The sequence below is a fragment of the Rhinoderma darwinii genome, chromosome 1 (assembly GCF_050947455.1).
Source record: "Rhinoderma darwinii isolate aRhiDar2 chromosome 1, aRhiDar2.hap1, whole genome shotgun sequence".
NCBI classification, from domain to species: Eukaryota; Metazoa; Chordata; class Amphibia; order Anura; family Rhinodermatidae; genus Rhinoderma; species Rhinoderma darwinii.
In genome coordinates, this window is record NC_134687.1 from 284,038,301 (window position 1) to 284,064,596 (window position 26,296).

At 43.7% G+C, this 26,296-nt stretch overlaps 1 protein-coding gene across 5 annotated transcripts in view; it reads left to right on the plus strand.

Moving 5' to 3' along the window:
• The window catches only part of CRTC1 (CREB regulated transcription coactivator 1), a 169,505-nt gene that overhangs the window by 87,582 nt on the left and 55,627 nt on the right, over positions 1–26,296 (plus strand). For all 5 annotated transcript variants that reach the window (XM_075864532.1, XM_075864552.1, XM_075864539.1 and 2 more), the window contains 2 exons: positions 9,365–9,408; positions 19,320–19,540. In XM_075864532.1, the coding sequence (XP_075720647.1) occupies positions 9,365–9,408; positions 19,320–19,540 (265 nt within the window). The remainder of the gene's footprint in view (positions 1–9,364; positions 9,409–19,319; positions 19,541–26,296) is intronic.

Consider the following 26,296-nt stretch of genomic DNA (forward strand, 5'->3'; position numbering starts at 1 on the left):
CGCAGGGATAAATGGTGCCCAATCTTATCCGCTTTTGGACACACTGCACAATTTGCATCGCCATATTCTGAGAACCAGAACTTTTTTATTTTTTTCCTCCACCAAAGCTGTGTGAGGGCTTATTTGTTGCGGGACAATCTGTCGTTTTTTTTAGTGGTACCATTTTGGGGTACATGCGGTTTTTTTTAATCACTTTTTATTCCATTTGTTGGCAAGCTAGGTGACCAAAAACCAGCAATTCTGACTGGTTTTTATTCATTTTTTTTTTATGGCGTTCACCCTGCACTATAAATGATAATCTTACTTTATGCTGCAGGTTGATACAATTACGGCGATACCAAATGTATATCGTTTTTTTACGTTTTGCAGCGTTTGCGTGATAAAATCACTTTTTTTGAAAATAAAAGAATGTGTTTTTTTGGGTCACCATATTCTGAGAGCCATAACTCCTTTTATTTTTCAGTTCAAAAAGCTGTGTAAGGGCTTGTTTTTTGCGGGACGGGATGTAGTTTTTATTGGTACTATTTTCGGAGTACATGCGACTTTTTGATCACTTTTTATTGTATATTTTGGGAGGGGTGGAGACCAAAAAATAGTGATTCTGGCATTCTTTTACTTTTTTTTTTGCGGTGTTCACCGTGCACGAAAAATAAAATTTTCACGTGGGGGCTGCTGATCTCTGCTAAACTCCTTAAAGAGGCTCTGTCACCAGATTTTGCAACCCCTATCTGCTATTGCAGCAGATAGGCGCTGCAATGTAGATTACAGTAACGTTTTTATTTTTAAAAAACGAGCATTTTTGGCCAAGTTATGACCATTTTTGTAGTTATGCAAATGAGGCTTGCAAAAGTCCAAGTGGGTGTGTTTAAAAGTAAAAGTTCAAGTGGGCGTGTATTATGTGCGTACATCGGGGCGTTTTTAATACTTTTACTAGCTGGGCGCTCTGAAGAGAAGTATCATCCACTTCTCTTCAGAACGCCCAGCTTCTGGCAGTGCAGACACAGCAGTGTTCTCGAGAGATCACGCTGTGTCGTCACTCACAGGTCCTGCATCGTGTCGGCACCAGAGGCTACAGATGATGCTGCTGCAGAATCAACTGAAGCCTCTGGTGCCGGTGTCCTCGCTCGTCTGACACGATGCAGGACCTGTGAGTGACGACACAGCGTGATCTCTCGAGAACACGGCTGTGTCTGCACTGCCAGAAGCTGGGCGTTCTGAAGAGAAGTGGATGATACTTCTCTTCAGAGCGCCCAGCTAGTAAAAGTATTAAAAACGCCCCGATGTACGCACATAATACACGCCCACTTGGACTTTTACTTTTAAACACACCCACTTGGACTTTTGCAAGCCTCATTTGCATAACTACAAAAATGGTCATAACTTGACCAAAAATGCTCGTTTTTTAAAAATAAAAACGTTACTGTAATCTACATTGCAGCGCCTATCTTCTGCAATAGCAGATAGGGGCTGCAAAATCTGGTGACAGAGCCTCTTTAAATGCGGCGATCGCAATCGACCGTCACATCGAAGGGGTTAACTGCCGAAATCAGCGGCATTGGGCCGCTGATCAGCAACAGGGAATGCAGGGCAGACACCCTGCTCAGTTAACCACCGCTGCGGTGTAGCGCCACGTGGCGGTTAACTGTCAAAGTACAGACGTAACTGCACGTCGCGGTGCGCGAAGTTACTGCACTCCTTGACGTGCAGTTACGTCAAGGTGCGGGAAGGGATTAAAGTGCTGTCTACAGATAGCACGTTTCGAGGGCTTAATTTAGATCAGAATAGACTATACAAACACTAACCGGATCAAACAATTAGGTAAAAATGGCGCCAAAACACAGTTCAAAGTTTATACTGAAGGCGGAAAGATCTAAGAAATAGGGTCATATTAGGTCAACAAATATTAAAAAGTTAATTAACAATAAAAGTACATGAATATGTATATATTCTTATAATAGTACACAAATATTCTTTTGTTTTTATTATCTGTATTTCGCCTCAACCATAAGCGTAAAGAATCTAACCGATGTGAGCTGGGAGCGTTTACCATTGCTAGGGCACAGTCACCTGTCATTCATAGATATCCTGGCTAATAAAAGCTTAAAGTGGCTGTAGTTGCCAGGTAATGGTCATATGATTGAATCTGACCAATAGAAACAATGGGAGATAAAAAAACGTCTGACAAATAGGAACTCAGGGCGTTTGGAATTGCTAAGTGACTTATATATCATGAATAAACTAGCTCATAAATTAGTGTTTATCGTTGGTAAGTGAGGGTCAACTGATTGGTTTCAGGTAATGGGAACAAGAAAAGTAAAGAATCACTTGTTGTTACTAAGGAGCAATCACGTGTGCATGTTCAACCAATGGGGTAAATCTCCTTCTGGGAAACCGAAGCATCTAGGGTGGCTGGGTCGCTGTCATTTGAGAAGATCGGACCTATGGGCTTGTAGCTGCGTTCCCTATTATCAAAACAGTAATTCTCCGTTATGGTAAAACATTTATAAAACTAGTTAAAAAATAGTATGTCGTTTATGATACTGGGTGTGCCGACCCTATGAATCAATGATAGCGATCTACACACAAACACAAAAATGCTTTCCTTAGCCTGGCAGTCCCTCTGATTGTGAGGCAATAACAATAATATGTTAATTATACATAAAAGGAAGGATGTTGCACATTCTAAAACAGCAGTGAATCAGAATAGCTTAACCATGTTTATCTAAGGAATAGACGTGAAAGGATTTTGAGATGGAAAAAAAATTCTCGTGTGTAAACAAGTTATAGACATTTTGTTTGAATAAGGGCTTATTCACAAAAACGTGGTGAAATACGGCCGCTTTTCACGTCCGAGTTTCATCCGTGCGGGACCAGTTTTCATGGGTCCCCACAGACTTGAGTCTATGGAGGGATCCGTGAAAATGGAAGAAAATAGTACATGTTCTATTTTTCAACGGACCCTTTAAATGGTCCGTTGAAACAATGGCCGTGGGAACGGTCCCATTGAAATACATGCGTCCCTTTGGCACTCGTTGTTTTAACGGCCATCACACGAACATATTTAATATTCGAGTGAATAAGCCCTAATGGACATTGAGAGATGTTTGAGATGGACGGGTCTCTACTGTACTCATTCTAACATGTATTTTTACATTTTTCATTCAGACCAAATGGTATAGAGCTATTTATTTTAAAAATCCAAAATATCACTCGTGTTGGGGTTTACAAATCCGTTGGTGTCCGTTATTCGAATGTGTTCAATTAGTGTCTCTTTAAAATCATAAAAAAAGGCAATCATGTAACGATACATGACGAGAACCACTGTGCTTGATATAACCATTTTGGACCTATGCTTTCTTATATGTATTCTCATGTTCATGGTGATCCTACTGATAGAATTGAGGCCACAGGTGCATTCTTATAGAAATGCAATGAAATCTGAAGTGCAATTGAGAAGTCCAGAAATGTTAAAGTTCTTTCTTGGTGAGGTTTCAAAGAGCTTTCAGAGTAGTCACCAAAGAGAGATTTAACTTTTCCAGACTTCTCAATTGCACTTCAGATTTCGTTGTATATCTATTAGAATTCACCTGTGCCCTCCAGTATATTGGTATACAGTGCCCTAGCAATGGTAAATGCTCATATTGGCTAGACTCTTTATGCTAATGGTTGAGCCAGAATAAAGATATGCACATATTTACTTTGTTTTTATTATGATAAAACTATAGAGATATTAACCCCTTAATGACCAAGCTAGTTTGGACCTTCATGACCAAGCCAGATTTGTCAAATCTGGTATGTGTGACTTTATCAGAGAATAACTCTGTGAAAGTTTTGAATATCCAAGTAATTCTGATATTGTTTTTTCGTAACATGTTGCACTTTATTTTAGTGGTAAAAGTAGACTGATACAATTTGCGGAAATTAATTAAAAAATGGAAGAAATTTTGTAAATAAAATTTTTCCCTATTTTTAACTGCAATATGTCACATATGTACACACATACTGTACAATTTTTTTAATTAAATATATATTTCCATCTCTTTACTCTATTTTGGCAGCACTTTTGAAAAAATAAAATACATTTTCAGCAATTTAGAGGACTTACAAATTGAATAATAATTTGATACATTTTGAAGTACATTTTGTTTTCCTCCACCAAGCCAGGTTTTCAGAGGCTCATAGGTCTCGGAATGATGGAAACCCCCACAAATGACCCCATTTAGAAAACTAGACCCCTTCGGGTATTAATCTAGGGGTATAGTAAGTATTTTGACCCCACAGTTTTTTACTAAATTTAATACATAGCAGGTGGAAAAAAAAATTATTTCACTTTTTTCATAAAAGTATCAGTTTGAGGACCAATTTCTTTGTAAAGCGAACATCAAAATGAAGAAACACCACAAAATCTATCACCCTGTTTCTCCTGTTTTCAAAAATACCAACATTGTGGCCCTAATGCGTTGTTTGGACACACGGCAGGGCCCCAAAGGAAGGGAGCACCCAGAGGCTTTCAGGACTCATATTTTGCTTGAAAATGTTTTAGGCCCCACTGTACATTTGGAGAAGCTTTGAGCTGCCAGAACGATAGAAACTCCCCATAAACGACCCCATTTAGAAAACTAGACCCTTTTAAGGTATTTATCTAGGGGTATAGTTAGTTTTGACCACACAGGTTTTTCACTAAATATATAGGAATTCGTCTGTAAAAATTAAAATCTACTTTTTTTCTGAAACATAGAAATTTTTAATATTTACAAGGAATAACGGAGAAAATGCACCCCAACATTTGTAAAGCAATGTCTCCCGATTACAACAATACCCGATATGTGGTAATAAACTGCTGTTTGGACCCACAGCAGGGCTCAGAAGGGAAGGAGCGCCATTTGGATTTCTGATTTTGCTGGAATGGTTTTCGTGCCATGTCGCATTTGCAAACGCCCTAGAGGGACTAAAACAGTGCAAACACCCCAAAAGTTACCACATTTTGGAAACTACACCCCTCAAGGAATTTATCTAGTGGTATAGTTAGCATTTTGAGCACACAGGTTTTTCGCTAAATATATTGTAATTAGTCTGTCAAAATTAAAATCTACTTTTTTGATGAAACATAGAAATTTTTAATATTTACAAGGAATAACGAAGAAAATTCACCCCAACATTTGTAAAGCAATGTCTCCCGATTACGACAATACCCCATATGTGGTAATAAACTGCTGTTTGGACCCACAGCAGGGCTCAGAAGTGAAGGAGCGCCATTTGGATTTCTGATTTAGCTGGAATGGTATTCGGTGCAATGTCGCATTTGCAATGCAGTGGAGGGACCAAAACAGTGGAAACCGACCAAAAGTGACCCCATTTTGGAAAAACCTTCAAGGAAGTTTTGTAGGGGTATAGTGAGCATTTAGACCCCACGGGTCTTTTGCAGAGATTATTAGAATTAGGCCGCAAATATTATCACATTTTTTTCCACTAAAATGTTGAATTTTCTCATTTTCACGAGGGATAAAGGAGGAAAAAAACAATCATTTCTTATAAAGCAATCTCTCCCGAGTATGGAAATACCCCATATGTGGTCATATGGTTTTTTCATTAGAAATGAATTAACCCTTTCAGGACTGATCCATTTTTTCTTTCTTATTTTAGATTTTCACTCCCCGCCTTCCAAGAGATATAACTTTTTTTATTTTTCCATCAATAGAGCGGTGTGAGGGCTTATTTCTTGTGGGAGAAGCTGTCGTTTTTATTAGTACCATATTTTGGTACATAAAAAGTTGTATTACATTTTTTTTATTTTTTTTCAGAACTAAGGTGACAAAAAAAAAAAAACAGCGATTTTTGGCGGTTTCAATTATTACATTTTTTTAAGGTGTTCACCGTGCGAATTAAATAGTGGTATATTGTAAAAGTTCGGACTTTTACGGATGTAGTGATACCAATTTTGTTAATTTTTTTACATTACTTTAGTAGAAAAATAGGAAAAGGTGTTTTTTTTTTTAACTTTAAAAAAAAATTAAAAAATTCTCACTACTAATAACTTTAATTCTTCTACACATTTTATTAATCCTTTTAGGGGACTTGATCAGCGATCATTGGATCGCTGGTACAATACACTGCAATACTAATGTATTGCAGTATATTGTTGTTCTTACAGGCTTCTGTAACAGAGCGATCGCTGTACCTGTCCGTTAGTCCCGGGTGTCAGCTGTAATACACAGCTGACACCCGCAGCGTATGGAGCGGGCTCAGCACGTGAACCGGCTCCATACATCAACCCCCACACCATGACGGGCAATTAAGTCATAGTGCGCAAAGGGGTTAGTGTACAGCGGATTGTTCAAAGTGAAAATTGCAATTTTCCACTGATATGCCATTTTAGTTCATAATTTGACGTGCCCAGTTTGTGCCACAGACGACAAATACCTCATAAAACGTTAAGCGGGTTCTGCTGGGTATGGCAATGCCATATATGTGGGCGCAAACTGCTTCTTGGGCACGCTGCAGGGCTCAGAAGGGAGGGAGTGCCATTTTGCTTTTGCAGCGTAGCTTTTGCTTGGTAGTAGTTTGGGGTTTTGCTGGTATTTCAGTTTATAATGTGCGGGCATATGTAAGCTGTGCAGAATACATCAGGGTATAATAAGAGGGTATAATAATGGGGTAAATAAATAATAATTCATAGATGTGTGGCCAGTGTCGCACTGAGAAATGGCGCCCGATCTTATCCGCTTTTGGAACACTGCACATTTTGCATCGCCATATTCTGAAAGACAGAACTTTTTTCGTTTTTCACCACCAGAGCCATGTGAGGGCTTATTTGTTGCGGGACAATCTGTAGTTTTCATTGGTACCATTTTGGGGTACATGCTATTTTTTTTGATCAGTTTTTATTCCATTTTTTTTGCAATCCTGACCAAAAACCAGGAATTCTGACAACGTTTTTTTATTTTTATTTTTTGCGGCGTTCACCATACGCTATAAATGACATTTTTACTTTATTCTGCGAGTTGGTACGATTACGGTGATACCATAAGTGTGTAGTTTTTTTTTCCCTTTTTTTAGCGTTTGCACAATAAAATCACTTATTTATAAAAAATAATAATTTTCTGTGTCACCATTTTCTGAGAGCCATAATTGTTTTATTTTTTTTGTCAAAAAAGCTGTGTAAGGGCTTGTTTTTTGTGGGACGGATTGAAGTTTTTATTGGTACTATTTCTGGGTACATGCGACTTTTTGATCACTTTTTATTCTTTATTTTGGGAGGGGTGGTGACCAAAAAAATTGCGATTCTGTCGTAGTTTTTTATTGATTTTTTTTTGGGGGTGTTCATCGTGCGGGAAAAATAACATTATAGTTTTATAGTTGGGGTCGTTACGAACGTGGTGATACAAAATATGTGTACTTTTTTAACGTGTTCATTATTTTTCTATAATAAGTCTTATTATAGGGAAAAAAAAACATTTTGTGTTTATATAACTTATAAACTAATTTTTACACTTTTGTCTAGCCTCCGATTGCCACAACAAGCATCGCAGCCCCCACAATCGGGGCTGCCGATGTTCTTCAAACCACTTAAATGCAGCGACGGCAATCCGTCACCGCATTTAAGGGGTTAATTGCCGAAAGCAGTGGCAATGGTCCGCTGACCGGCGAGACTGATGTGTCAGCTGTCTAGGACATCTGTCAGCGTGGGCTTGTCACTCTGTGTTTACACAGAGTGGCAGTTTGAAATACTGACGAAAATGAACGTCATGATGAGCGATCTAGCAGCCGAACATGACGTTCATTTTCGTCATAGGTCGGGAAAGGTTTAATGTACTTTTATTTTTAATTAACTTTTTTATATTTGTTAACCTAATTGTGCCAATTGTAAAGTTTTGCAGAGGAGGGATAATTCTATGGGGTTGGCCTAAACGCTTTTGTTCTAGTGAATGGAAATCTCAATACTTCAGCATACCAAGACATTTTGGACACTTGTATGCTTCCAACTTTCTAGGGTTAGTTTGGGGAAAGCCCTTTTCTGTTCCAGCATAACTTTTTGTTCTAGTGCCAAAAGCAAGGTTTATAAAGGCATGGTTGGGGTAGTTTGGTGTGGATGAACTTGACTGGCCCACACAGAGCCCTGACCTCAACCCCATTGAAAACCTTTGGGATGAAATAGAACAGAGATTGCGAGGCAGGCCTTCTCTTTCAACATCAATGTCTGACCTCACAAAAGCTCTTCTGCATGAATGGGTAAAAATTCCCACAGACAAACTCCAAAATCTTGTAGACCACTTTCCCAGAAGCGGTTTTATCTGCAAAAGGGGGACCAACTCCATAGAAACGCTTATGAATTTAGAAAGTGTGTCCCAACACTTTTGTCCATACAGTGTGTATGCATGTGTGTGAGATATAAATCTTACCAGAAGCTGCTGCACATATGTGTCAGTCTCACTCTTCATAGGCTTCCCCCTACCCTCTTCATAGACCTATGCGGGCAGTCTGTGTGTGTGTGTGTCTCTCGCCGCTTCTGCTCCTTCCTCCTCCTCCCCCTTCCACTCTTTATAGACTTCTATTGGCAGCAGCGCCTGTGTCTCCTTTTGCTCCCCCCTCTCCATAGACTTCTATTGGCTAGCAGTGAATAGACCTACCACCACAGTTGGTCTCCTCTGCTCTGGAACTAGGGATGGATTTTGCTTAACGGGATGGACAGCAAATTAGAGGATAGACACCTAGTGGCAGTAACTTTCCATAGAATTTGCATGGACAAAACCACAAAATGTTTTAACAGCAAGTAAATTTCAAAGTTGGTATATCAGATATACTATTAGATCAGCATAAGTTGTAAAGAAGTTAGTGTCCGTTTAAAAGACTTTTATTAGGTGCTAAATCCTCAATTCGTGAAGAGACCGTGTCGGTCTCACTGGAGAATATACCAAATATTGGTGGATTGTTGTGATGCAGAGACCGGTCCTTTATTGTAAGACATTGACATTTAAGCACCTAACACAGTCCTTTAAGCAAAAATCTAGGATCCACTGGAGTTTTTTATCAAGCAGCGCAGTAAAAAAAACAACACATTTTTTTCCCTGCTCCTCCTTCTGTATGCAAAATGGACCATCAAGTCCTGTAAAGGTAGCAGCAGCAGCTTGTTAATCTACATGCACACAGAGGTATTTTTTTCTCTGAGCAAACCCCTTGGACTCTTTAGTATGACTCATTCTATTGATAATTTATCCATGGAGATTGATTGAACATGCTTAGTTTTATGTATCTGTTTGCAGTGTGGCCGATATGGCACACAAGCTTTTAAGGTGTGTTTACCTCTTCATTTAAAAATAAATAAAATATAATCTATAGTTTTGATGTTTCTACTATTTTTACTTAGAGTGGATCCTCAAGACCTAAATCATGTGAAGTTCCTGGCATAAGGTAAGTAATATTGTGTAGTGTTTTTGTGTTTTACGTTCATAAAGAAAATTGTACAGATTATATTTAGATTGATCCCAAAGGCTAAGTTCACACTACCTTTGTCTCCCGTTTGAGTCTTTATCGTCAGAGGAAGAGATGGCCAAAAATCCAAACGGAAAGCATCGCTTCCGTTTGAATTACCATTAATTCAATGGTAATTCTTTTGTTTCAGTTGGATTCAGTTTGCCTCCATTCGCTAGGTTTCCGGTTTTTTTCACGGAAGCAAAAGTGCTGCAGATGGTGGCAAACCTAGCGAACAGAGGCAAACGGAATCTAACGGAAAAAAGAATTATCATTGAAATCCATGGTAATCCAAACGGAAGCGATGCTTTTCGTTTGGATTTTCGGTCATCTCTTCCTCTGAGGGAAGACAAAGGTAGTGTGAATTTAGCCTACGAGTATGACTAGATTTCTAAATATCTTGCGATGTTGATCTGCTAACATATTAGTTTTGGCTCTGTTCACAATGACCCTGGGTTCTATTCAATTGGGTTTTCTTTTTGACAGAAAAAAAAGGGAACTCTTCAGTGCTATTCTTGCTGTAAGAGCATGTTAACACAGCGCTCAAAATAACGTGTAAACGTGTCAAATACTCTAGCTTTTTTGTAAAGCGCTTTGTAAAATACTAGCTTTTTTGATGCGTGTTCTGCGTGCTTTTTATGCGCCAAAGAATTGACCTGATTCTTTTTTTTTATTTTTATTTTTTACGTGACACGTTTTTAAATACACTTCTGTAAAAAAAAAATTGTATGTATTAACCTCGTGCTTTCCCATTAATTTGAATGGTAATCTTAATTAAACATTTTTTTACGCGTACTTCGGCATGTTACATAGTTACATAGTTAGTACGGCTGAAAAAAGACACATGTCCATCAAGTTCAACCAAGGGACGGGAAAAGGGAAGGAAACATTTCTACACATAGGAGCTAATATTTTTTTGTTCTAGGAAATTATCTAACCCTTTTTTAAAGCCATCTACTGTCCCTGCTGTGACCAGCTCCTGTGGTAGGCTATTCCATAGATTCAAAGTTCTCACGGTAAAGAAGCCTTGTCGCCTCTGCAGCTTGAACCTTTTTTTCTCCAGACGGAGGGAGTGCCCCCTTGTTTTTTGAGGGGGTTTTACAAGGAACAGGATTTCACCATATTTTTTGTATGTGCCATTAATATATTTATATAAGTTAATCATGTCCCCCCTTAGTCGTCTTTTTTCAATGCTAAATAGGTTTAATTCTTTCAATCTTTCCTCATAACTTAAATTCTCCAAGCCCCTAATTAGTTTCGTTGCTCTTCTTTGTATTTTTTCCAACTCCAGGGCATCCTTTCTATGAACTGGAGCCCAGAACTGAACTGCATATTCTAGATGAGGCCTCACTAATGCTTTGTAAAGTGGCAATATTACATCCCTGTCCCGTGAGTCCATGCCTCTTTTAATACACGACAATATCCTGCTGGCCTTTGAAGCAGCTGATTGACACTGCATGCTGTTATTGAGTTTATGATTTACAAGAACACCCAGATCCTTCTCAACAAGTGAATCCGCCAGTGTAGCTCCCCCTAGGACATATGATGCATGCAGGTTGTTGGTACCCAGATGCATAACTTTACATTTATCTACATTAAACTTCATCTGCCAAGTGGACGCCCAAACACTTAGTTTGTTTAAATCTGCCTGCAATTCATGAACTAGACTGAACTATATTACATAGCTTGGTGTCAAACGCTTCAAAAAATGCTGTAAATCCACCCGTGTGAACAGGGCCTAAGAGGAAAAAAACACCATTCACTCAGGTTGTCGACCCCAAATACACAAACCGCTGTCGCCACTTACCATTTTCTGGGCCGCTATACTGTATACTTAACACTTATACGCAGATATAAAAACACACCCTGCTCTCCAGCAGTTAGGTAGTTAAGATCTATGGATTCTTTAGAGTATACATGGACCAAACATATTCAAGTTTTAATATACAAATAATAGTTCTTACTAAAGTATAAAAAAAAAAAGTGTAACTAGCGTATAAAAAGTGGGAGAAACAAATAGACTTACAATTCTTTGAATCTTTTCTGCCTCCTCGGAGATAAAAATGAACAAGGGTTACACACCTCAGACTTGTATCTGATCGCCACGATGTGAACTACTTGTCATATTTCGAAATGACAAGCCCATTACTTTTGGTGACTGCAATAATCCATTGTTACTTTCATCCAGAGCAGGGGTGGGCAACCTTAGAGAGGTAGAGATCTACTGTTACTTGGGATTGTACTGAGATCTACTTTGATTTCAAAACCCAAAAATAATACTTCAGACCCTGTCTGATAGATGCACTGCTGGGACGCAGTTCTGGAGAGACGTGTGGTGGGACCCGCATCTATCAGACATTTCTGGCATATCCTGTGCATATGCCAGAAATGTCTGAATACATTTTTAAGGCATATTCCCCTTTCTCTGTGGCCTGTTTATGTTGTAGGATTGTTCTGTACTGGAAGATGGAGATGGATGACGGAAGAAGAATTACTTAGGTGCTCATCTCTCTTCTTTCAGATGCTAGAACAGCATTTGGCGAAAAGGCAGCCAGGAATAAGTGCTGTGCAGCGTGTCTTGCTCACGCTGCGCAGTGATAGTGTTAGAGTGGGCATGGCAATGCGGCGGGTCATGAAGCCTATGAAAGTGACACTTGGCCTGGGATCTACTCTGAACCCGTCAGCGATCGATTGCTGACCCCTCATCCAGAGTTGCAATAAACATTCCTGGCCACTGGTTTATTCTGCACAAGAAACTAACCATGCTGTCGCCAGTTACATACAAATAATTTTTATTCAGTATCCAGTAACCCCTTCCCTCACAGTGCTGTAATGGTACAGCATTAAGAGTTCCCGCACCACGCCGTACTATTGGCCTGTCCACCATCCTGCATGACTGACACGTTTTTTATTGCCATCAAGCATTTATGTAATAATGCATCCATATCATAATGATATTGATTCCTACTTAGTACACTTAGGCCGCAGTCAAAATGCATTTTTTTGCTGCAATTTGTGGCAAACTGTGCCTTTTTGCCACAGTTTTCCATAACTCCGGGTAAAATCGAGCGGTGAACCCAGCCTAAGAAAGCCCTATCTGTCTCATAAAAGAAAAAAGAAAAAAAAACAGCTAAAAGAATATGGAAAAAAAATTAACCTTTTAGAATGTGACATTGCAAAATATAAAAAAATGTCCTCGTCATGATAGGGTTAATATGCATAGAGGTTATTTGTGGAAGCGCAAAGCTATTACCATTCAAATAGTTAAGAAATAAAGCACTACCCATCTCAAAAAGAGTAAAATATTAACTTGATAGCCTAAGTTATAGCCTGTTAAACCAGCATAGATCCGCTAGAATCGCTATACGATGTCTGGCCCTTTAAAGGACTTGTCCAGTAATAAGAAATTTATGGCCTATCCTAAGGATAGGTCATCAACATCTGATCTACATAGGACCGACACACCTATCGATCGGCTATTTTGAAGGGGCCGTGGCACTTGTACGAGGGCTGCTTCCCCTTCATTCCGGTCACTGCTCGCATTGTGAATTGCCAACACACTTGTAACAGCGGTTCACAGTATTACAGCCTTTCCCCTCTCACTTGAATGGGAGAAGGCTGTAATACTGTGAACCGCTGCTACAAGTGTGACGGCGGTTCACAGTGTGAGCAGTTAAGGACAGAAGGGGACGCAGCGCTCGTATAAGTGCTGCAGCCCCTTTAAAACAGCTGATCGGCAGGAGTGACGGTAGTCAGACCCCCATCGATCAGATTTTTATGACCTATCCTGAGGATAGGCCATCAATTTCTGATGACTGAACAACCCCTTTAAAGGTAAAAATTCTTCAATAATTAAGTGGCTATAGAAAAAGGAGCATATATCTTAATTTAAAGGAACCTAGTCCCAGGATAGTGCATAATAGGTTAGGCCATCCTGCGTCTCTTTCCGACAAACTGGTTTGCATAACTATTCTTTTTTTCTCATCAGCACTTCTGGGAAATTTTGACCGTTCATAGAGTATCTTAAAAGGGGTCCTTACCTGAAAGGAACCTGTCCTGCTGGCAGGTCCTTTTTAAAGTTGTATAGGTGGCTAAGGCTTTCTGGTGGCACTAGTCTCTCTTAAAATGTTTAATTCTGTGAAACGTTTCCACATGCCTAAAGATATTATTCTGTAAGAACTGTTCTTGTAACTGTATTGGTGGCTTTTTATTAGAAATTGCAAACAAAAACAAAACACAGCAGGTTTTTTAAAACTTTCATTGTGATAGAGTATATTCTCTAAGGGGCCTATTCAGACGAGCAATATTCACGTCCGGGTGCTGTTCAAGAGTATAAATGACAGCACACGTACTGAACACGGACCCATTAAAGTCAATAAACCCATTCACACGGTCCGTACATAGAAAATCACAACGTGCAATAGTTATCAAAGTTCGGTCTGTTTTTCACAATTGGATTTCTCGTAGAAGCTGATAAAAAAAAAAAAATAACAGTCGGTCTTTTTTCACGAACGTGAAAAACTGATGGCCACTGATGTTATACTAACATAAAGGTAAAATGCTCAGGCCCTATTCACATGGCAGGGATAGTCGGCCGTGTAATGGCCGTTTATTTAACGGCCGTAACAGGGCCGCAATAAAAACAATAGACCGCAAATGGGGCTATTCACACGGCCGATTTTTTGATGGCCCGGTAAACCGGGCTGTCAAAAAATTGAACATGCCCTATTTTGGGCCGTTCGCGCGGCTTCCATAAAGGTCTATGGGGCCGTGTAAAACACGGCCGTCACTTGGATCTGATCTGTTTGACGGCCGTGCTTTTTGCTGCTCGCTCTCTACTCCTCCTCAGAGTGTGACGTGCATGTGAAGAAGAGATTTTTTGCTGTAGGTAGTGCCACACAGCCCCCTCGTAGATGGCACCCCCTGTAGATAGCACCACAGTCCTCCTGCGGGTGGGTTCCGCTCCTAGATGGAGCCCCCGACGTCCCTATCCATATATGGACAGTGACATCAGTGGCGACTCCTGAAGCGGAATCCCCAGCCAGAGCGTTGCCGGTGATTCCACTCCAGGAGAAGCCCCTGATGTCACTATCCATATATGGACAGTGACATCGGGGGCAACTCCTGAAGTGGAATTCCCGGGCACAGCGTTGCCGACGATCTGGCCAGGGATTCCGTTCCCGGAGAAGCCCCTGACGTCACTATCCATATATGGACAGAGACGTCAGGGATTCTACTCCTACAGGTAGCTACTGTGGTGCTATCTACACGTGTGTGTGGGGGGGGGGGGAGGTGCCATCTGCAGGGTGTGCTACCTACAAGGGGGCTGTGTGGCGCTACCTACAAGGGGGCTCTGTGGCACTATCTACAGAGGGCATCAACATCTGTGATTGCTGTCCGAATTGCTGAGAAATAAGCCAAAGCTGCAGTACACGGTTCAATGGTTGTGAGGACATGGTAGCAAGTACAAAATAGCACAAAAAAGCCAGAAACCCATGCACAGAAGCTGAGGGATCAGACAAAGCTCTCTCTATACTCTGAAAGCAAGATAAAATGGTGACTGGGTGATCATGTGACTTTCCTGTTGGTGTTTTTAGTGGGTTTGGACCAAAATAATTGACAAATGAAATTCATCCGTTTCTAAAACGGACAGTGAAAAACTGATGTAAAACTGGTCACAATTGGCCATTAAGAACGTAAACACGGTCCAGAATGGAAACACAATGGATGCAAAACAGTCGAGAAAAACTGACCAAAACAGCCGACACCCGAACCCTGTCATGTGAATAGAGCCTTATTCTAAGTCACTGGCTGAATTGAAGTAGTGTAATGATGTAACCATGTTAAGTCACAAGGTCACTCTGTGTGAAATGGATTCTTCTGTTGCTGCATTATTTTGTACCCAATAGTTAGTATATTTTGTTTGCGTTTTTACTAAAATGTCCTTGTAATTTCAGTCTATAATGTACATATAAATTTGTAAGGCATCTGCTTGTGATCATACAAATAACATAGCAGAAAGAAAATTTAAAAATATTTGTTTAAATCTTAATCTGAAAATCTAAGGCCCTGTTCACACAGCAGAATTTTTGCGGCGGACTCAGCTGCAAAATTCCGCTTCCCATCCATTTCAAATTGAGTCGGATGCTCCTTTTTCCCGCTTGCTGTTTTTTTTTTTCAGATAGCGGGAAAAAGTAGCGTCCTGCCTGATCTTCAGGTGGATTTCGCCCGAACCTTCCATTGATGACAATGGGATGAGGAATCTTCCTGCCAATGGCAGGAATAATTCAGTGTCGGATTTTGTGATGGAACCCGCCACGCAAAATCCACCGTGTGAACTGAACCTAATGGTACAAAAAAAAATTAAACTAGCATTTTTCACTTGCTCTTAAATTAACTACCTCTCAATACCACACTGGAAGTTCTCCAGTTCTCCCCACTTTCCCCTTAATCTCTGTTGCAGTTTTAGCCATTCAGTGATGTGGGCAGTAGTTGTCACTATTTTTGGACCGCGAGTACAAGATACTCCTTTGTAAGAAGGACATTTTTTTTTTCTCCCATCTTCCACACCCAGGTCACTTTGCTAGTTTTAGGGAGTGTAACTTTTTAAAAGCGGTCTCTAGCGAGCACTTTAAAACCTCTGCTATAATCATTTTCTTATCCACAAACTAAAAAAAAAAGATTTGAAAAATGTTTATCATTCCAGCGCATAACATAATTAATTTATACGGTTACGATTTTTTTTTTTTTTTTAATCCTCTGTACTTTGAGTTACATCCTATCTTAAATTTATTTAGTTGATTTTGTGTGGGGCCTTTAATTCTGTAATGGATGCAGAATTGGAGCCACAGCCCCGCTCACTACACTCGTGTTACAATACTAAGCTGTGCGGCCACACAGCTAAGTATCAAAATACATGAAATAACAGTATCAAACCGTTTGGGGATGCACGGTATCGAAACAGTATCGAAGTTTTGATGCATCGCGCATCCCTACTCCAGAATGCTTCTCTACCTAGTCTTTCTTCGGACCAACTACACGCATTGAATGCCCCTATAACGGACACAGACATTTAGAAAATTATACACTCTTCCGCAAGGCAAAGCTCCTGGTCCCTATGGACTTACTAACTCATATTATAAAACCTTTTCATCTAAATTGACTCCTTATTTGGGTAGATTTTTTTCAACAACCCTTGGTTCCTTCCCTAAAGAGAATCAATCGGCCTTGATCGTTACGTTGCCTAAACCAGGGAAGAACACACACACACACACACTCCTCAACTTTCGGCCCATATCGCTTCTCAACTCCGACCTAAAACTTTATGCGAAATTGATAGTCAATATACTTACCCCCATATTGTCCACTTTAATAAGCAGAGATCAAGTGGGTTTCATTAAAGGCCGACAAGCTTCAGAACATACAAGTCGTATCTTAAACTTACTACATTCTATTGAATCATCCAAAGTTCCAGCAATATTATTACTAGACGCGGAGAAAGCGTTTGACCGCATTAATTGGTCATGCGCTTTCTCGACCCTTAAAGCAATGGGCTTTGATTGTAATATCTTGAACGCTATTCAATCTCTTTACTCTGCCCCATCGGCCAAAGTTTACACCAATGGTGTCCTTTCTGAAGACTTCAACAATCCTTATCCCAACCGGATATTTCGCTTGCTTCAGTCATGGACGTTAACTCATTTGGTAAACTTTCATACTATAAGCTGAATACTCAAAAATCCAAGATGTTACCTCTTCACTTAGACCCTGACACATTGTTCTTCCTCAAAACGAAATATCCCTTTGACTGGCGAATGAACTGCATTCAATAACATCTTCCTTCCGTGACCTTTATCAAGCTAATTATGAACCCCTTCTTCAGTCCATACATACAGAATCTGAAAGACTCCCTAAATATGAAACGTCATGGTAAGGAAGAATAGCTGCATATAAAATGCTTCTCCTTCCAAGGCTACTATACATCTTTCGAACCCTCCCAATCAGTCTCCTGAACAAATTCTTTAATTCAGCCCAAAAAACCCTCTCCCGATTTTACATTTTTGGTCAGGTTGCAAACCCAGAATCTCCCGCCACATACTCACTCATGACAAAAAGATGGGTGGACTGAGTGTCCCTGACATACATAGTTATTATATTGCCACTCTTTTTGCACAGATCTTTGATTGGTGGCATGACGACAAAGATATCCATTGACTTCAGATAAAATACTCGTACATATCACCAAATTGCCTTAAAACTACTTTGTTTATAACATTTTGGGACTTTTCTTCCTTCCACTCACTGTCTCCGTTGACCCAAGCAACATTAAAATGCTGATCTTTTTTCCAACGTGAATCTCCTTACGCACCCCTCTCTTAAAGTCATACATTCCCATAGATCTCTTTTCATTAATTGTCCCCAATTTAACCCTGACCCTATGTTCAATGAAAGGCAGTACGAATACCTCACACTTGTTTACCAACAATCGGTTAGTGAGTCTAGAGCAGCTCACATCTAAATACTCTGTGCCTGTTTCAGATTTTTTCAAATACCTGTAGGTTAAACATTGCATCACAACTCATAACAATCTTGATGCTCTATGCATTTTCAAAGTGTTTTGAATTTTCTCGAAACGCATTCAGGGTCTGATAATTATATACAACATGTTACACTCACACACTCTTATTTCTCCAAATCCAATCCCCTCCGGTCCTGGGAGAGAGAATTGGGTTGCTCCTATTCTGATAGGGCATGGATGGCAGCTTTCAAACTAATTTATAAATCTTCCGTGTATCCAACACATAGAAGCTGCTACAAAAACATATATGAGATGGTATTATACTCCGGACCGTTTACACAAAATGTTCCCTGGTTCGTCCCCCGTGTTCTGGAGGCGATGCGGAAATACTGGCACTCTATACCATACTTTATGGAAATGTCCTAAACTTGAAACATATTGGTCTCTAACTGCCAAATCCCCCAGTCACCACAGCTGGCCTTACTCTTTCTTGAAATGGGTCCATTTCCTGTCACATTGCGTTTTGTTGTGTAAAATCCTTGTAATGGCAAAACTGGTAATAACATGCCATTGGAAGGAGGTTGCTGCTCCACTATTGGGAGAATTGATAACACTGACTAACACAACTTACACGTACGAAAAACTCATATCCTTGGGTAATTCCTCAGTTTATAACTTCACACTCCTGTGGAACCCTTGGTCCCAGAGCGTTTACTACACTACATGACATACTTGACATAATCGGCACCTACTGTCATGATATCACTTTTGCCTCAATGTATGGTGATTTGGAAGTCTGCTTAGATGACATATATGCATTCTTTTTGTTCTTGCCTTATTCTTTGTTGTGTTACTATACCGTCTCTTCAATCACAACTATTTTAGCATTTTCCTCTTTGCAGAGATGTTATAGCTGTGTTTTCTGAGTTTGCACTTTTTGTATGCAATAATTTTCATTTGTTTTCTTGCAAATAACAATACAAAACATTGAAATTAAGATTTACATCCTATTTGAATGTATACAAAGCCATTCCTTTTGTTTGTTTTTTTTGTGCTTCTTGCACTTTTCTTCTATTGAGGATGTTATCATGGGTGTCTCCAAAGGAAGGGAAGAGAGCCAGTAGCCAGAGAATCCCTATATTTGTTGCCATTTTATATTTATTTTATTCAGTTATCAATGGTCATGTTTTTTTTTTTCCGTTTTCTGCTTATTTTTTGTTTCTTTTTAGATATGTTCCATTCTTTTTTTTTTTTTTTTTCCGTTTTCTATTGGTTAGGTCGTAATATGTTTTATAAATTCTCTAATATGTCTTATTTTTTTTTATTATTAAAGCATTTACCCTTCAAATGAACAGGAAAACATGTCAAGTCTCATCCCTGCTGCACATAACACAGGAGGTTCACTGCCTGACCTGACAAACATCCACTTCCCCTCTCCATTACCAATTCCATTAGATCCTGAGGAGTCTACGTTCCCGACTCTGACAAATTCCAACAGTACTGGCAATCTTGCAACAAATCTAACTCACCTAGGTATCAGTACCGCCAGCCCAGGTAAGCTTGAGTCTTGGGTCAATACTTATTTTCTGTTCTTTGTCAGCAAGCGTAGTTGAAGAAGCGTTTAAATATGATGTATCCTAGTTAAAGGGATTTTCCCATCAGAGATATTTATGACCTATCCACAGGATATGTCATAAATGTCAGATAGATGAGGGTCCCACCTCCTGGGACCCGCACCTATCTCTAGAACGGGACCCTCTAAACCCCGTTCTACTGCTCTGGTGTGGGTGACGCATGTGATTCCCGACCATGAATTATGGAAACCGCGTATCTCTCTGAGCTACACGGTTTCCGTTACTCCCATAAATGTCTCTGATGGGTAAACCCCTTTAACTGTTTTTGTCCTTTATTCAGTTTAATGGGCACCCTTCCTACTGAACAAACACAAAGCACTTTTATAGATTTAACAATCAACATATACATTAACCCTTTCATTGATGCCCTTGTGCCCAGGTCAAATGTTCCATTCTTGATATGCACTTGTTCTTTAAACGATAATATTTTTGCAACCGCTTTGAATATCATAACTATTTTTTTAATTTATTTTTTAAAGACTTATGAGGCTTTCATTTTGTAGATTTGTTTAATTCCATGTTTTACATTTTTATTATGGGCAGACAAATCATTAAAATGTGGGGGGAAAAAACGTTTTCGTAATTTTTGGGATTTGTATAAAGAATGCAGCAGTACTCAAAAGAAAAAAATAACTTGCTGGCACCATCTTTTCTATCAAGATTCAACACTGTTGCAGCTCTAATAATTAGACCTTACGGTCCCCTGCTCTACCATTGGATTCAACTGTAACTTCATCCTGAATATGCAGATACAGTTTAAACCGGGAAAAGATAATTGACAAAACCAAAATTCGTAAGACGACGTCTATTTAATTGCGCTGAATTTCGATTTAGATTATTTTACAATTAATTGCCCAGCCCTACTTTACAGTACCTTTTTTTGTAAATAATAGACATTGATGGCAAACAGAGCCGAACATATGGGCATGTGCACAGTGTAGGTTTGGATCCGTCTAAAGTAAAAAGGCAAAAAAAAAGTCACACTGTGCTGTATACGATTTGACATTACAAAAACGTAATGTGAATGTTTGCTGCACTGTTAGCTTTTTTGATGGCTTTTATGCTTCTTATGTTTTTGGTAAGGTGACTGACGTAGCATACAAGACTATAAACTGCAGAACTAGGTTTAAATCCTTTGCCTGGAATTTTTATACTTACTCGCTTATTCATAATGAGTAAGGCTAATGTAGAAATAAAGCATACATATAATAAGACTAATTTACCATACTCTGGAGAAATAAATAGTTGGCAAAGATACATCTTTATTCAGAGTAGTAAAATATGCATCAAGTACATTTGTGGACAGAATTTTAAATAACTTCGTTTTAAACAGTCACATGCCAAACATTATTTAAAATTCTAAAAAAGCAACTATTCTATAAATATATTTCTTGTAACAGTTTTAATTTCAAAGTGCAGTATAATCCAACCAATAGTCAAGAATTTATTAGTATTTATTTATAGTAACACACTTGTTTCTGGCACAGAACTGCAAAAGTATAGGGACCCTCACCAGAAGATGAGTAAGCTGAGATTTTCACACTGGTGTCATGGCGTGTCTGATTATAATGGAAGCTATGACACTGTGCCTAGATCTGTTATGCCACAGATCCAAATGGTGATTGACAAGCCCCATTGACTTATAATTGTGAACGTTAAACTTGCTGCATAATCCTACTGTTAAGTGATGAAACCCTCGACTGAGGTTTTAAACGGCAATACGAACAGGGGCTAACCAATTACGAAACTCCTCTGTTGAAAAAAAAAAGTTATGGTAGGACATGTGAATGGTAAAATAGTTGGCAACTTTGTTTATTTTACCAAATGTGTTGAAAGCACGACTATATGCAAGTTACTAATCTGTTCTTAGTAAAAGTTGAGCACCGATTTTCTTGCATTGTAAGGCCACGCTCCTTTGTTAGACAAAGCCTTTTCCAGGGTCGGACGGCACTCCTATCTTGAAAATGGTCGCCGAAGGAAGGGCACGTGACCAGACACGTCTATCCGCAACCTCCCATGAAAAACACTGCACGTAGGAAACTAGCGCATGGAGTTTGCTGATGTAAGATATTTGGTGCTGAACTTCTAATAACAATATATGAGTAACTTGCATATATTTGTGTTTCAGATACCTTTGTTAGACTAAACATAAAGCGGCCAACACTTTTAAGATATTTTCTTTCAGTTCAATGGATAAGCTTGGTTCTGTGTTATAAACGTGGAATAGATGATGTATTTCTTTAATTCTTTCAAACTGGTTGTCACTATGTAGATCCAGAGCACACTTCTACTCTAAAAGATGTCGTTTAGACATTGATGTTGCGTCGTTGTCTGATGTTATAAGAATTTATTTCTGTTGGCAATCCTGTTAAACATCCCATTCTTGTCAGTTAGCATGTGTTTCACCCTGTTCCAACATTTCCTAGCAGACTGGCATTACTTTTATTTTTTCTATCTCTTCCATAATTTTACTGAAGTCTCTGTTCCAAACAGTGTACTTAGTCACAATACACAATAGATTTAACCCCTTCCCTCTTTAGCCACTCTTGACCTTCCTGACAGAGCCTTATTTTTCAAATCTGACATGTTTCACTTTATGTGGTAATAACATCGGAATGCGTTCACCTATCCAAGCGATTCTGAGATTTTCTCGTGACACATTGGCATACCTCCCAACTTTTGAATTCGTAAAAGAGGGACATTTTAAGCCACACCCCCTAACCACGCACAATATTCCGCATCAACACAGCAAATCACGGCCAGATCCTTCTGCAAATAACAAGCGCACATTGTGACTGCGGATCTCTAGACTGTCTGGATATCACAGATATTATGGGTCCGGTTGTATCGTCTTTGTGTTACTTTTCCTATCGTGGGTATTACATTTGCTCATCACGGCAGCAGCTGCAGGACAAACCAAAAGGCTGAGAACAAAGAAAGTCAAGAGGGAGACCCTGTGGTGGATGACTTTTCAATTGACAGGTAGCAGAGTTACATAATGGGATTTTTTTTTTCCAGTTGTGTAACTCTCTGCTACCGGTCAATGGAAAAATCATCCCCCCTACAGCCCCCCTGTAGATAGCTCCACACACAGCCCCCCTGTAGATGGCTCCACACGCAGCCCCCCTGTAGATGGCTCCACACGCAGCCCCCCTGTAGATGGCTCCACACGCAGCCCCCCTGTAGATGGCTCCACACGCAGCCCCCCTGTAGATGGCTCCACACGCAGCCCCCCTGTAGATGGCTCCACACGCAGCCCCCCTGTAGATGGCTCCACACGCAGCCCCCCTGTAGATGGCTCCACACGCAGCCCCCCTGTAGATGGCTCCACACGCAGCCCCCCTGTAGATGGCTCCACACGCAGCCCCCCTGTAGATGGCTCCACACGCAGCCCCCCTGTAGATGGCTCCACACGCAGCCCCCCTGTAGATGGCTCCACACGCAGCCCCCCTGTAGATGGCTCCACACGCAGCCCCCCTGTAGATGGCTCCACACGCAGCCCCCCTGTAGATGGCTCCACACGCAGCCCCCCTGTAGATGGCTCCACACGCAGCCCCCCTGTAGATGGCTCCACACGCAGCCCCCCTGTAGATGGCTCCAGACACGCAGCCCCCCTGGTAGATGGCGCCAGACACGCAGCCCCCCTGGTAGATGGCGCCAGACACGCAGCCCCCCTGGTAGATGGCGCCAGACACGCAGCCCCCCTGGTAGATGGCGCCAGACACGCAGCCCCCCTGGTAGATGGCGCCAGACACGCAGCCCCCCTGGTAGATGGCGCCAGACACGCAGCCCCCCTGGTAGATGGCGCCAGACACGCAGCCCCCCTGGTAGATGGCGCCAGACACGCCGCAGACCCCCTGGTAGATGGCGCCAGACACGCCGCAGACCCCCTGGTAGATGGCGCCAGACACGCCGCAGACCCCCTGGTAGATGGCGCCAGACACGCCGCAGACCCCCTGGTAGATGGCGCCACACACGCCCCAGCCCCCCTTGTAGATGGCGCCACACACGCCCCAGCCCCCCTTGTAGATGGCGCCACACACGCCCCAGCCCCCCTTGTAGATGGCGCCACACACGCCCCAGCCCCCCTTGTAGATGGCGCCACACACGCCCCAGCCCCCCTTGTAGATGGCGCCACACACGCCCCAGCCCCCCTTGTAGATGGCGCCACACACGCCCCAGCCCCCCTTGTAGATGGCGCCACACACGCCCCAGCCCCCCTTGTAGATGGCGCCACACACGCCCCAGCCCCCCTTGTAGATGGCGCCACACACGCCCCAGCCCCCCTTGTAGATGGCGCCACACACGCCCCAGCCCCCCTTGTAGATGGCGCCACACACGCCCCAGCCCCCCTTGTAGATGGCGCCACACACGCCCCAGCCCCCCTTGTAGATGGCGCCACACACGCCCCAGCCCCCCTTGTAGATGGCGCCACACACGCCCCAGCCCCCCTTGTAGATGGCGCCACACACGCCCCAGCCCCCCTTGTAGATGGCGCCACACACGCCCCAGCCCCCCTTGTAGATGGCGCCACACACGCCCCAGCCCCCCTTGTAGATGGCGCCACACACGCCCCAGCCCCCCTTGTAGATGGCGCCACACACGCCCCAGCCCCCCTTGTAGATGGCGCCACACACGCCCCAGCCCCCCTTGTAGATGGCGCCACACACGCCCCAGCCCCCCTTGTAGATGGCGCCACACACGCCCCAGCCCCCCTTGTAGATGGCGCCACACACGCCCCAGCCCCCCTTGTAGATGGCGCCACACACGCCCCAGCCCCCCTTGTAGATGGCGCCACACACGCCCCAGCCCCCCTTGTAGATGGCGCCACACACGCCCCAGCCCCCCTTGTAGATGGCGCCACACACGCCCCAGCCCCCCTTGTAGATGGCGCCACACACGCCCCAGCCCCCCTTGTAGATGGCGCCACACACGCCCCAGCCCCCCTTGTAGATGGCGCCACACACGCCCCAGCCCCCCTTGTAGATGGCGCCACACACGCCCCAGCCCCCCTTGTAGATGGCGCCACACACGCCCCAGCCCCCCTTGTAGATGGCGCCACACACGCCCCAGCCCCCCTTGTAGATGGCGCCACACACGCCCCAGCCCCCCTTGTAGATGGCGCCACACACGCCCCAGCCCCCCTTGTAGATGGCGCCACACACGCCCCAGCCCCCCTTGTAGATGGCGCCACCCACGCCCCAGCCCCCCTTGTAGATGGCGCCACCCACGCCCCAGCCCCCCTTGTAGATGGCGCCACCCACGCCCCAGCCCCCCTTGTAGATGGCGCCACCCACGCCCCAGCCCCCCTTGTAGATGGCGCCACCCACGCCCCAGCCCCCCTTGTAGATGGCGCCACCCACGCCCCAGCCCCCCTTGTAGATGGCGCCACCCACGCCCCAGCCCCCCTTGTAGATGGCGCCACCCACGCCCCAGCCCCCCTTGTAGATGGCGCCACCCACGCCCCAGCCCCCCTTGTAGATGGCGCCACCCACGCCCCAGCCCCCCTTGTAGATGGCGCCACCCACGCCCCAGCCCCCCTTGTAGATGGCGCCACCCACGCCCCAGCCCCCCTTGTAGATGGCGCCACCCACGCCCCAGCCCCCCTTGTAGATGGCGCCACCCACGCCCCAGCCCCCCTTGTAGATGGCGCCACCCACGCCCCAGCCCCCCTTGTAGATGGCGCCACCCACGCCCCAGCCCCCCTTGTAGATGGCGCCACCCACGCCCCAGCCCCCCTTGTAGATGGCGCCACCCACGCCCCAGCCCCCCTTGTAGATGGCGCCACCCACGCCCCAGCCCCCCTTGTAGATGGCGCCACCCACGCCCCAGCCCCCCTTGTAGATGGCGCCACCCACGCCCCAGCCCCCCTTGTAGATGGCGCCACCCACGCCCCAGCCCCCCTTGTAGATGGCGCCACCCACGCCCCAGCCCCCCTTGTAGATGGCGCCACCCACGCCCCAGCCCCCCTTGTAGATGGCGCCACCCACGCCCCAGCCCCCCTTGTAGATGGCGCCACCCACGCCCCAGCCCCCCTTGTAGATGGCGCCACCCACGCCCCAGCCCCCCTTGTAGATGGCGCCACCCACGCCCCAGCCCCCCTTGTAGATGGCGCCACCCACGCCCCAGCCCCCCTTGTAGATGGCGCCACCCACGCCCCAGCCCCCCTTGTAGATGGCGCCACCCACGCCCCAGCCCCCCTTGTAGATGGCGCCACCCACGCCCCAGCCCCCCTTGTAGATGGCGCCACCCACGCCCCAGCCCCCCTTGTAGATGGCGCCACCCACGCCCCAGCCCCCCTTGTAGATGGCGCCACCCACGCCCCAGCCCCCCTTGTAGATGGCGCCACCCACGCCCCAGCCCCCCTTGTAGATGGCGCCACCCACGCCCCAGCCCCCCTTGTAGATGGCGCCACCCACGCCCCAGCCCCCCTTGTAGATGGCGCCACCCACGCCCCAGCCCCCCTTGTAGATGGCGCCACCCACGCCCCAGCCCCCCTTGTAGATGGCGCCACCCACGCCCCAGCCCCCCTTGTAGATGGCGCCACCCACGCCCCAGCCCCCCTTGTAGATGGCGCCACCCACGCCCCAGCCCCCCTTGTAGATGGCGCCACCCACGCCCCAGCCCCCCTTGTAGATGGCGCCACCCACGCCCCAGCCCCCCTTGTAGATGGCGC